At 40.9% G+C, this 12,080-nt stretch overlaps 1 protein-coding gene across 7 annotated transcripts in view; it reads right to left on the reverse strand.

Annotated features, from left to right (window-relative positions):
- Nucleotides 1-12,080, reverse strand: part of MYO19 (myosin XIX) — a 44,221-nt gene that overhangs the window by 3,607 nt on the left and 28,534 nt on the right. For 6 of the 7 annotated variants that reach the window (XM_073315397.1, XM_073315395.1, XM_073315396.1 and 3 more), the window contains 9 exons: nucleotides 11,198-11,271; nucleotides 10,973-11,094; nucleotides 7,412-7,525; nucleotides 6,761-6,937; nucleotides 5,592-5,738; nucleotides 4,904-5,011; nucleotides 3,681-3,751; nucleotides 2,431-2,537; nucleotides 456-625 (listed from right to left, as the gene is read on the reverse strand). In XM_073315397.1, coding sequence (XP_073171498.1) covers nucleotides 456-625; nucleotides 2,431-2,537; nucleotides 3,681-3,751; nucleotides 4,904-5,011; nucleotides 5,592-5,738; nucleotides 6,761-6,937; nucleotides 7,412-7,525; nucleotides 10,973-11,094; nucleotides 11,198-11,271 — 1,090 coding nt within the window. Of the gene's footprint in view, nucleotides 1-455; nucleotides 626-1,878; nucleotides 2,002-2,430; nucleotides 2,538-3,680; nucleotides 3,752-4,903; nucleotides 5,012-5,591; nucleotides 5,739-6,760; nucleotides 6,938-7,411; nucleotides 7,526-10,972; nucleotides 11,095-11,197; nucleotides 11,272-12,080 lie in introns of those variants that run through there. The other variant, XM_073315400.1, reaches the window with a different exon arrangement.

Here is a 12,080-nt window from a genome sequence, read left to right on the forward strand (position 1 = left end):
AGTGGTCTGCTTCATTAGCCTAGGCCCAGTTCAGCAAAGCATGTAGCTATGAGTTCAGCAACATGTTAAGCACGTTGTGAACAGGAGATTTGACACATAGGAGAGGAATGAAATTTATCAGCCTGAAACTGAATATAATCTTCAGTGCACCTGTGACGAGCAATAGCAAATGAGTGGGCATGGAAACAGGTACAGTCTGGGTGAATACCTCATGTCCCTGACACAATGGAGATGGGGTTTTTAAAAGACTAAATGCCTACTCCCATTGGAGCGTTCTCACCACATACCAAAGTGTAAAAGGTTTTTTTTGTTTTTTTTTTAAATAATGTGAACAGGGTGTGAAATTCTGGTTCCACTGAAGTCAGTTTTGTCATTGTCTATAATGGAACTGGGCTTTGACTCATATTGCAGAAGCACACCCTTGTTCTTCCAGGAGGTGAATGTAACGTGCTTACCATGAAATTGGTCATAAAGATTTTGGTTTTTCCGCAGTACATCAAAGAGTTGTTTGATTTGGTCTCTGTTTGCTTCAGGGAAATAGCACTTTGTCCCACGGTCACTTTCTGAAGAATATCATGGATGACAAAGCGGAACGCTTCATCATCATCTGCTGTTGGAGTCAAACCTGCAAAATGCAAGATGTTGAAGGGAGGGAAAGTCAAGCATCTAATTAAAAAGACTGGAAAATTGTCTCAATATAAGTGAAAGGGCAGAATTACTGCAATGGTTAAAACCACCTACGTAGAAACTGATCAGAAACAGTCAGACTTGATTTGAACAGATAAACAGATCCTATGCAATCTAGAAAACAAAACTGAGAACAGGAGCAAGCGGCAACGGATTTAGACCTTCAGTGACAATGTTCTGCAAAAAAGCAAAAGCACTGAGCAGGACTTCACCACAGTGCTTTAGATTGTAGTTTTAAAAGGGAAACATTTGATACACCTAAATAGGAGATGATTCTGTCAATGAATGAGGGATTATTCTGGCCACTTTTGAGATAGGATGGACACAATTCTAGTCACGTTATTAGGAAATTGCCAAAAAATAAAGAATGGACAGCAGAGTGAGCACGAGAATGAGGGAAATTGGTTGAGAAAAGGTTTCACATGGTAATTTTTCTTTTGGAAGAAGGAAGACTGGAGGATAGACAATTCAGGCTAGAACTACTACATATCTCTTTCCGAGTATAAAATAGTGCTGCCTGGTGATTCTGAATGTCAAATATAGGAAGCTGGAAATCCCTGCATCTTTCCACCCCTAACAATGCATGCGTTTCTGCTTGTTCATTGCAATACTTATTTCTCTTTAGGAAATGGAAGAGTTGGAATAAGCAATACATTTAGGCTGAATGCTGAAGTTTTGCTTTTCTTGCCAACAGAACACCTGGGGATGAGCAGTGCTTCCATTGGCCACCACTGGGAACCAATAGCCGTATTGCTTATTCAACAGGAAATAGTTTCCTCCTCTTCATCCTCAACCTGTTACCTACTACAATAAAGAGGGAAAGTAGCTAGTCAGGAGAAGGCATTTCCCAGGCCAGTGTCCAGTAAATTTGTAATGGCGAGCCACAGACAAAATAGTTATCTGCTTATACTTTACTGCATATAACTAACCAAAGCTAAGCAATCGTTATTTTCCCAGATACAAGGAGACTGAGCGAGTTAGAACCTCTTGCACCAATGACCAATGTTTCCTAGCTTACCGGGCTTCCTTTTTTATGTTAAAAGTTAGATGTACAAACTTAATTAGATTAAGGTTAAAAAATGGATTAATATGGTGCACGTTGCAGATACTTTCCATGCCAAATTTAACAATGAATGAGCTGGTACGTCTCCTAATAGCCCCTCTTTCAGGAATTCACAGCATATGTATTACCTTGTGAATAGGATTACTTTTTACAGTGCATCCTCAATTGTTGCTCTGAAATACAGACTCGCATAGAGAAGTTTGCGAAAGGTAGAAGAAGCAGTATAATAGCAGCAGCAGAATCCAGTAAAGCTAGAGGCCAATTGTATATTTGGCAACAGATACATGAAACAGAGAAAGGACCGTAAGCAAACAAAAAGAAACACTAAAATTCTTCAGTTTACTTATCTAATGCAAAAAACATAAAAATATTCACAAAAGAAAAAACAGGATCATTTGAAAAATTGTATTCTACTCCAGATGAGAATACAGCTATCTGCACAAAGATGGAGGGTTTAGCATGGAAGTAATTTTAGTTAAACAGTTTTAAAAACCTGCCTTAAATGCCAGATTGTATGGAAATTAAATTAAATGACTAGAATGTAAAAATACTATGAAAGCTCAAAAATGAGGTACTTCCCCAAAACTGAACATGTGATAATACAGTAGCTGTATTTGATTTATGCAATATCAAGAAATTCTGTATACTACAGTGAGCTGAGTGAAATGAATAAAACCTACCTCTTTTCTTCTTAGCGGGAGAGAAACCATTTTCATCTGGCATTGTATTGGATGTAGGTGATTTTCCCAGCACTTTATAACGCTCAGTAAAACTTTGGAAGGAGACCCTGACAGCCAAAATGAAAATCAATCCTACATGAGTACCATTTACAGTATGGCTCAAATGCTTAAAAATGATCTTTTAATGAAAAAAACCAAACTAATTTTTGGTGTGAATTATTAAAGGAAAGGATGAGCAAGGTTCCATTGCACACAGGTATAGACTTAGTTTTTGTTTAGGAAATTCTACACTGCAACAGCAGATATTCCATGCCCTGGTTTAAACAGGATTATTCCATTTTTAGTTGGTTAAACCCACAGAGTTTTACTACTGGAGGCAAGCTAGCTATCACTGCGACTTACTGCATCACAAAGCTATTCTGCTGTGTTAAGTCTTGGCTCTTAAATACAGGACAACCCTGCAAAAGAATTGCTCAGATGGCTTTAAAAACCCACTGTTTCTATGAGAAAAATCCAGAGACAGCACTCATGATAGCTGTTTTTCAAAAATCTCCACCAAAAGCTAATGGATTTAGACATTAGCTAACTAAAAATGAGTGGGAATTGTGTTGCTAAATCCCCGGTTGGTTCTCCAAATCTCAGTCTCAGAATACAAAATTCCTTACTAAGAACAGAATAATTAAGTGACTTGTCTGTGCCACTGGCAGATTTCAAAATTGTCATGTACAAAGGCTGACCTGATCTAGTGGCAGCATAATGAACTGTTACACTGATGTGGGGGTGGAGAAATGGACATAGGTGACAAATCTTATACCCATATTTCTTAAGCCAACAGGTCATAGGGCTGTTTCCTTTCAGCATGGAGATTTTAAAAAGGAAGGTGGGGAATTTAGGCCTCTTCTGTTTAAATAAGCGGAATATGCATCTAAAATTCTCTACACTATTTTGAAATTCTTCACCAAGGTGCATTTGTCTAAATAAGCCATACAGCAGAATATGTAGGTTTCCTGCCAATTTACATTTGGCTAATCAGGTAAGAGCTTATCTGTCCACTCAATCTCTATAATAACAAGTACTCAACAATTACGTTGTAATATAAATATGTAGAGAGGGATGAAATTGTCCCTGGTCAAACTCTGTGGAAGCCAGTGGAGTTACACTAGACAAATCTGTCTTATGAAGACTAAGCAGCTATATTCTGAAGATAAAGTAAAGTAAACACAAGAAACTTAAAATTCATTAGGACTTACCTAATAGGAAATCCAGCTGCACTGATGCTGATAGTTTCTACTATGCCACATGCCTCAAGCTGACTGAGAACCTATAGCATGAATGTAAACACTTTCATTCTGTTTAGGTATTGTTTACCAGGGTTTCTATCAGTGCAAACTACCTTTGATAACCTACAAGTTTTTCAAAAGACTTGAACCTTTCTATTCAAAAAGTTTCCAAGAGCAATTAACATTCACCTGTTCAATCTCTCAAATCTGTTGATTCTTTGAAAGATGGCAAAGTTATGGAGCTCATCTCCCACTTACTACAGTGGGAGTTTAGCTTAAGTACTGTAGCGTGAGTGTGTTAAAACAAATGATACATTACATTTAACTCTGAGCAGAGAGTTAGACAGGACTGTCCTATCCCAGACAGTTTGCCAGAAGTCTTGAAACTTAATTTCGTTAGGTGTCCGATTTCCACCCCCTCACACATTCAGCTCATTCACTAGTGGCAGAAGTTCCTTTACTTTGTGAAGTAGGTTGTTTTGCTCCAACCCCAAGCTAAACTTTTACCTGCAATTTGTACTGAGGATTTGCCACCTATGTGCCTCACCACAAATGGCAGGAAACTTATCCTGAATTTTCCAACCAGATTCTTGTTTTGAATGTCAATAAAGGACCATCAAGGTAGATCCTTTGTAGATATAAGCATCAGCGTAGCTCCATTCAACAGAGCTTTTGATACACCAGCTGAAACTCTCCAAGTTTAGCTACAATTGCTCAGCTCCCAAAGAACCTCCCACTCAGCATGCATTTCAGCTGTTCTCATCTGAGTTGGCAGACCTCCTTCTATAGAAACTAGGAGTAGGCACAGCTTAAAGGTGTGTATTCTAAAATAGACTGTGCCATTAAGATGTGTCTTGACTCAGAGCTAGGTTGAGTGAGCGCCAAGCCCCCCAAACCACTAAATCCAAACTTGTACTGAACAGCATCATCTAAGAGAAACTGAGGTTTCACATACACAGTATTTATCAATGAAGCTGCAGTGAAGAGATCCTCACTGAAGATTCACCCTAGTTTGGAGAAGTTTAAGTATCATCTATGATACCTCTGGTAAGTTCCCTTGTCTCAAATGAAACTTTCAAGTTATTTGCTAAGAAAAGTGCTTTACAATCCATATCATACAGGGCCTGATGCAAAGCTCAGTATGAAACCAATGGAAAGACATGGACTCTGAGGAAAATTCTTTGTAGAGTTACCTCCTCTTTTTCAAAGGTCATTGCCTTGCAATCAGCATTAGGCTTGATGCATCTGATGTAATGAGGTGTAGTGCTTTGCAAGATCCGCATCAGACGTTCAAGTGAACCCTATAGAAACAAACATAGCAATTATTAATGACCATGCCATATTGAGTCCCTTTTGTTTTTCCAGAGTAGTTTGGCTAATCAATAATTATGTTTTTAAAAAATCCTGATGTTTATTCATGGCAGTGTTCACAGGCCCACAAGAGCAGAACTGCTTAATTTCAGCATAATAAGCACAGCTGGTTTTTTTTTTTTTTTAGGACAGCTAGAACAAATGATCAGTATTCCTTTAAAGATAGCTTCTGGCACTTTTTTATTTTGGGGGCAATTCAATGTTTGTACGTGGATTGATTGCTCTCTGCCTGGGGTTGTAGCAAGTCCGGAGACGGAGGTATCGGTTTGACATACAGCCACAAGATGGGTTAAAAAGCACAAAGGAAGTACAACAGACTCCAACTTCTACTTGTTTAAATACAGAGGCTCTCTACTCAACAGTGGAGTTTTATACCAGTGTATCAAAACATTATTTGGCACAGAGTCAGGAAATAAATGGAAGGATTTTACCATAAGTTACTTGAAGACAGCAGCAGAAATCAGGCAGAAGGATATAGTATGTAAGTAGCATCACTCAAACAAAACAAACCTTGAACTTGGAGACCACTGTAACTGCTGCTGCTCTGTTCTGGGTTTTGGTATCATTTTGGCACTTTTCTGTCATGGGAAAGAACTTCTGAAGCAAGCAGTCTTGGGAATTCTTCAGAAGCTGGAGTAACTCCAGTGGAACTGGGTCCTATATCAGCAAATACACGTCACTAGAATTTGGTGGAGTTACTTGGATACATAAGGCACCCTTAAAGATGTAACTAAATAGTCATCACATTTGGCATCAATAAGGTTAGTAAATAGGCTGTATCAGAATTTTATTACACAACAAAAGCAATGGTTTAGAGACCATTTCAGATCTGACCCCATGTATTGAATATGAATTCACAAATACAGGAAAATGCTGAGAGTTAGACCATATTTACTAAAAATGGTGTCTGTTACTAGCGTTTTCTTATGGAGGGATGGCACAGTGAGAAGACTAAAGCACTCATGGAGTTTAGTTTAAGTTAAGCTGCCCTAGGGCTAGTTAACTAATCATCAGGTAGTCCTCATAATGGACATTAAAACACTTTCCTATGCTGAATAAGAGATGATATTCACTGCATCACGATACCATTTCTTAAAAGTTCCTTGCAAAAAAAGGTGACTTGCTGTATCAGAAATGACATAATATAAAATAGATTCTTGTGTTCACAGATTACCTCATTAACTTCCTGGTAGGCATGGTGCAGAAAGACGCTAAGTTTTAAGTTTCCATGTGATATTAGTAAACGGCCAAAGGTAAGTCCATGCTGCTGTTTCCCTGATCATGTGGAAGTTTAAAATCTGAATTTAATATTCATAATTAAATGCACGACGACAGTTTTGGAAGCTGATGTCCGCTAGTCACAATATGCAACAGTAGTGCAAACGCCTCGACGCTGCCCCAGCAATATGACCAAACCCTGGAGAGAACATCTTTAGGGGCGAGAGGTCATGGAGTCTGCATGGCTCCCTTAATCCTTGGGCCTCTGAGCCTGCTACCAAAGGTGCTACCTGTCCTGGTGATTGTTCACTAGGAACTGGACTGAGATGATCAACCCCTTTCACATGGCCAAAACAGTCATCTACTAGTAGTGGATGCATGCACCATGTTAAACAGCAGTTAAACACTATTTTAAGGCTAGCTTCTTTCATGAGCCATGTGCTTATTTTTAAAATACATACCCTGTTTTTCTCCACCATACCTTCCACTTGGTAACAGACTTTGCCAGCATAATGGAAAACAACAAAGTTTGGCTTCTTACTAAACTTGTCCCGGCTTATGCACCCATTATGAGACAAAGCGTTCTCAATTCGGGTTTGGAACTGGCCGACATTAGAGGACCTGTTCAGACGACACTCCTGTGTAATGAAAACAAAAGGCAGAATTGCAGCATGTCCTATTTGATATAGGCAAACTTTACCTGCGCAACAAATAAAATCTTTCAGGCATTAGTATACTTAGACAAGTAAAATGCCTTAAGGTCGATGTTGCATTTGGTATTCCAAGTCCTTTAATGTTAAAGTACTTTAAAAAAAAAGTGACCCAGTCATTGGGGTTCTATGTTTGACATCAGTGGAGTGCCTGGGATACCCTGCAAGACTGGGGGAGGGATGTGGGGAAAAGAAGCTCCCATATAGTATTATGGGAACAGTTGGCTCTTTCGCCTTTAAGTGAATCTACTATGAAGCTCACTGCTGGCAGGTTTCGTGCTAAATAGAATGTACACACTGTATACCTGCTATCAGACTGGTTTTCTTTGGTCATTTTCGGAGACAGTTGAGGAAAGGAAGAAAAGCAGGCGAGACAGAATTATCAGTTCAGCTCAAACTTACCTCATTCAGCAAAGAAAAGATGCTGACAGGGTTTCCTTCTATCAGATCTAGACAGCTCTGGTTATCCTGATAGTTTATGAAAGACCACTCTAGACCCTCTGCTGCATATTCTTCCTAATACAAGAGAAATGGGGAGAATGTTCTCCTCAGGGCCCCAGTATTTCACATAGGGCTTTTGTCACTCGACATACAGTTGTTTCATGTTGGCTTTTTAAAGAACAAGTCAGTTCATACCCTTAAACATCATTTTCTGAACTACAAATGTTTGGAAGTTTTTTCTCACATAAGAGCTCTAAAATCTTTGCCTAATACCTAGTACCAGAACCCCACAGGGCCATCTGTAGGGGATAGGTGGGAATTGTGCAGCTTTTCATAAAACTGCAGAGATGCTTTACAGAGCAAATCACACAAGGTTAAAGCCAAGTTGTGACTCAGATGCCCCTTCAGGGTTCCCTTAAAGGGAAAGGGTGTCCCACACGGTCACCTTTAGGGCAGAATTAAGCCCTAAGCAAGAGCTCACACACCCACCCGCTAACAGTTCTGTGTTTGAAAACTAAATTAGATCCAAAAGGAAAAGGATTGTATTGCAGTTAAAAATCAATGTAATTGATTGGAGTACTGCAGTTGTGATGCAGAGTTCAGCATTCTTACAAAACAAAACAGACAAGTGATAAAGCAGAACGAGTTCTCATTTTTGTTAACTTTAAAAGTGTGTGGCAAGTTAAACTTGCTTAGGCAGACTCACGAATGGAACGTAAACTCTTTGGCATGCAGCCATATCAAGAAGGGCAAGAAGTCAAGCAGTGACTTGCAGCTGGCATAAAATGGCTCTGTAAATGGAGATTAGGATTTTGTTTCAGTCAGAAGGGGAAAAGTCATTTGCGCACATGCGCAAAACCTGGTTTCCATCTGTACAGATGGTTAACCCCTTGTGTGCTGGCAAGTTGTACACAGTCATCCCAGGAGAGCAGTTTAAGAAAAAAAGTCAGTGGAACACACAAGCGTACAAGATCGTGAATTTCTGGATAACTTACACTCGGGGCCACTTTTGCACTACTATGCTATCTCCTCACTGCCACAAATACTAGATAGCGTTGTATCCTTCAGCTCACTTGAAAGGGCAAAAAGCATAATGGGGATATATGAGTAATAATGGGCTAGAATGCAACAAGTATGTTACAGTAGCAGCCACAAGCCCCAGTGAGGGTTGGGCCCCCGTTGTGCTAGACACTGTACAACTTGGCAAATTTAAACACTTACAGTCTGAAGGTTTATAGGTCTGAAATTTATATTCAGATGCATCAAGATCTAATTAGCAATGAATTTGTTTGTTTCTTGTGATCTAGCCAGTGGTTGCAAAAACAGCTTCGCAAAGTGCAAAGTATTTTCATAAATGTTTGTATGGTTCTAAATTAACTCAAGCCCTTCTTTTCTAGTGGTTGAAATGCAGAGTAGGAAATACTGCTCGTCCTTTCCCAGGGCTATTTCCCCACTCATAACACAGGGCAGACAGTAAGTGTAGGGACAAGGGAGTGGCAACTTGGTTTATGAGGAGTACTGCCAAGGCAGAGGGCCCACGCAAAGCATTAGGTATCATTTAAGCGCTTATTACAGGGCCCCGCATGAGCTCTCTGCCCGGGGATGAATTTTGGCCCTCAGGAACTGCCCACAAGACCATTACAGAGCCATGGGTTTAACTCCTTTGTTCCTAACAGGAAAGGGGTGCTGGGGCTGCAATTTCTGAGGAAATCGCTGTTCAGACTCCACGTACCTTAAGAGATGCCCAATAAATTCAGCAGCACCAATATGCCCCCGGGATGAGCTCTGAACATTTCAGCAATTCCCAATGTCACCGGACCCTCGGTGACAGCTTTTTAATATGTACGTGGATACACGTTTTATTTCCTCCACAGATGGTCCCCCTCCCTGCAAGGGCCCCATCCGACAATCCTTGGTCAAGTACGCCCTGGTCTACTCTAGGACTTTAGGTCGAATTTAGCAGCATTAAATCGATGTAAACCTGCACCCGTCCATATGATGAAGCCCTTTATTTCGACTTAAAGGGCTCTTAAAATCTATTTCCTTACTCCACCCCGACAAGTGGATTAGTGCTTAAATCGACCTTGCTGGCTCGAATTTGGGGTACTGTGGACACAATTCAACGGTACTGGCCTCCAGGAGCTATCCCAGAGTGCTCCATTGTGACCACTCTGGACAGCACTCTCAACTCAGATGCACAATTGTTTGCCGTTGCTCTGATGCAGGGAGGGGTGACTGAGGACACGGCTTACAGGGTTGGCTTCAGGGAGCTAAAATCAACAAAGGGGGTGGCTTTACATCAAGGAGTATTTCAGGCAGGACTTCATGGAGGGTTCCAATAAGAAATGGTGCACCTAAGTTATTGTTCTTATTGGAACAAGGAGGTTAGCCTGGCCTCTGATTGATACATGGCTAGATTTACCTCGCTGCACCTTCTCTGTGAGTGATTGCAGTGTGACCTAGAGGAATGAGTCCCCTAGACAGCGGAGCGGGGGAAGCAAATGAGTACAAAACAAATCTGGTCTATTTCTTGTTTTGATCCACTCCATCTATCTTTTAGATCTTTGGCTGGCGGCAGACGGTGCAGAAGGAGTGCTAGCCATCCTCATCTCTTGCCTGCCCAGCAGAAGATGGTACAGTATGACTGCTAGCAATCCGTATCGCCTGCCTGCTCACCATAAGACGGTTCAATAGGCCTGACTGCAGGACTAAAGAGAATGGCCAAATTTAGTCCCTGCGCCCATGTCTGCCCAGGCGCTCCCAGCCAACATGGCCAGGAGCACCTTGGACACGACGAGGACGGCTACCAGTCGTATTGCACCGTCTGCTGCCAGAAGGCAATGGATTGCTGCTACTGTGTAGCAATGCCATACCGCGTCTGCCAGCACCCAGGAGACATACGGTGACGGTTACCTGAGTGGGCTCCATGCTTGCCGTGGTATGGCGTCTGCACAGGTAATTCAGGAAAAAAGGCGCGAAACGATTGTCTGCCCTTGCTTTCACGGAGGGAGGGAGGGATGGAAGGGGGGGGCCTGACGATATGTACCCAGAACCACCCGCGACAATGTTTTAGCCCCATCAGGCATTGGGATCTCAACCCAGAATTCCAATGGGCAGCGGAGATTGCGGGAACTGTGGGATAGCTACCCTCAGTGCAACGCTCCGAAGTCGACTCTAGCCTCGGTACTGTGGAAGCGCTCCGCCGAGTTAATGCACTTAGAGCATTTTCTGGGGGGGGGGGGGGGGAACGACACACACTCGAATATATAAAACCGATTTCTAAAAAAAAGACTTCTATAAATTCGACCTTATTCCGTAGTGTAGACATACCCTAAGTAATCCTGACCGACCTGTGCAATGCCCATTATTTCTGTGACAGAGTAAAAATTGCATAATCAGGCCATAAAATAGAGTTTTAGGTTAAAAAACCAAAATCAGTCTTGTAATCAGGAATTTAGCAGTATAGTGACGTAGGAATAAATAAAATGGCCTTGTGTTAGACATCTTGTGGAGGGACAGTACCTGTTGTGCCTTCAGATAGTGTGCTACAAAGTGCTGTTGCAGTTTCTCATTGGCATAGTTAATACAGAGCTGTTCCAAGTTGTTTTCAGGAAAAGATTCAAAACCATAAACGTCTAACAAACCTGGAGAAATATGGGAAAATATTTATTTTCTATCAGATCTAGTGTGTTTGGGTCTACAGATTTACTTTCTACTCTTGAATTAAAAAGGGACTAGAAACCATACCTATAAAGTTGGTCCACACAAGAGAATCTGCATAGATGCTTCCATTTATCACTAAAACCAGCCAGTCAAATAATCTGTAAATAACAGAACCCTGATTAGCTGAAAAGATTTATATTTACAGGGTAAGTGATCAGTTGATTTATGTTTTCCAGTGATTTTTTTTTCTGATTCCAACTGTTACTGCCAGTGCCCCAATATTTTATAGCTTCCCACTTTATCTTGGCAGCTAAACTAATTTTTATGAAGTCAGTGGTAGGCCATGACTATTTGAATAAAGTTAAGAGACCTCCTCAAACAAATGAAGAGCCCACACACCCCTGCCACTAATTCACTTAATTGTGTCTAATAAGTTTTGAAGAGCAGAAGACTATACTGTAATATGGGAACACAAGGTCAAGACCCTATTTTACTGTGTTTGTTCCCTTTACTCCCTCTAGTCTCATGGAGTTTGGTGGGAGTTTAGCAGATTAGTACACGTATTTAGGTATTGCTCTGCTCAGCACTGTAACGACTAATTGACTTAGGAGCCTATGGCCCTTTTGAAAATGGCACCTAAAAAACTCCTGTGGACCTAAACCCTTAAGGGCTTGATTCAGTTAAGGACACAGGGCCTTATTCTGCCTTACTTTACATCACGTTGTCTCACTCAAATCAAAGGGAAGTCAGAATGTGAAGGCAGAATTTGATCTAGAGTTTCTTCAAGAAACACAAAAAGAAAAGGAGTACTTGTGGCACTTTTAAATAAATTGGTTAGTCTCTAAGGTGCCACAAGTCCTCCTGTTCTTTTTGCGAATACAGACTAACACGGCTGCTACTCTGAAACCTGTCATTCAAGAAACGGTTTTCTTTATTTTAAAATCACCTATACCATGTTTTTTATCTT

The sequence above is a fragment of the Lepidochelys kempii genome, chromosome 17 (genome assembly GCF_965140265.1).
Source record: "Lepidochelys kempii isolate rLepKem1 chromosome 17, rLepKem1.hap2, whole genome shotgun sequence".
NCBI lineage: Eukaryota > Metazoa > Chordata > Testudines > Cheloniidae > Lepidochelys > Lepidochelys kempii.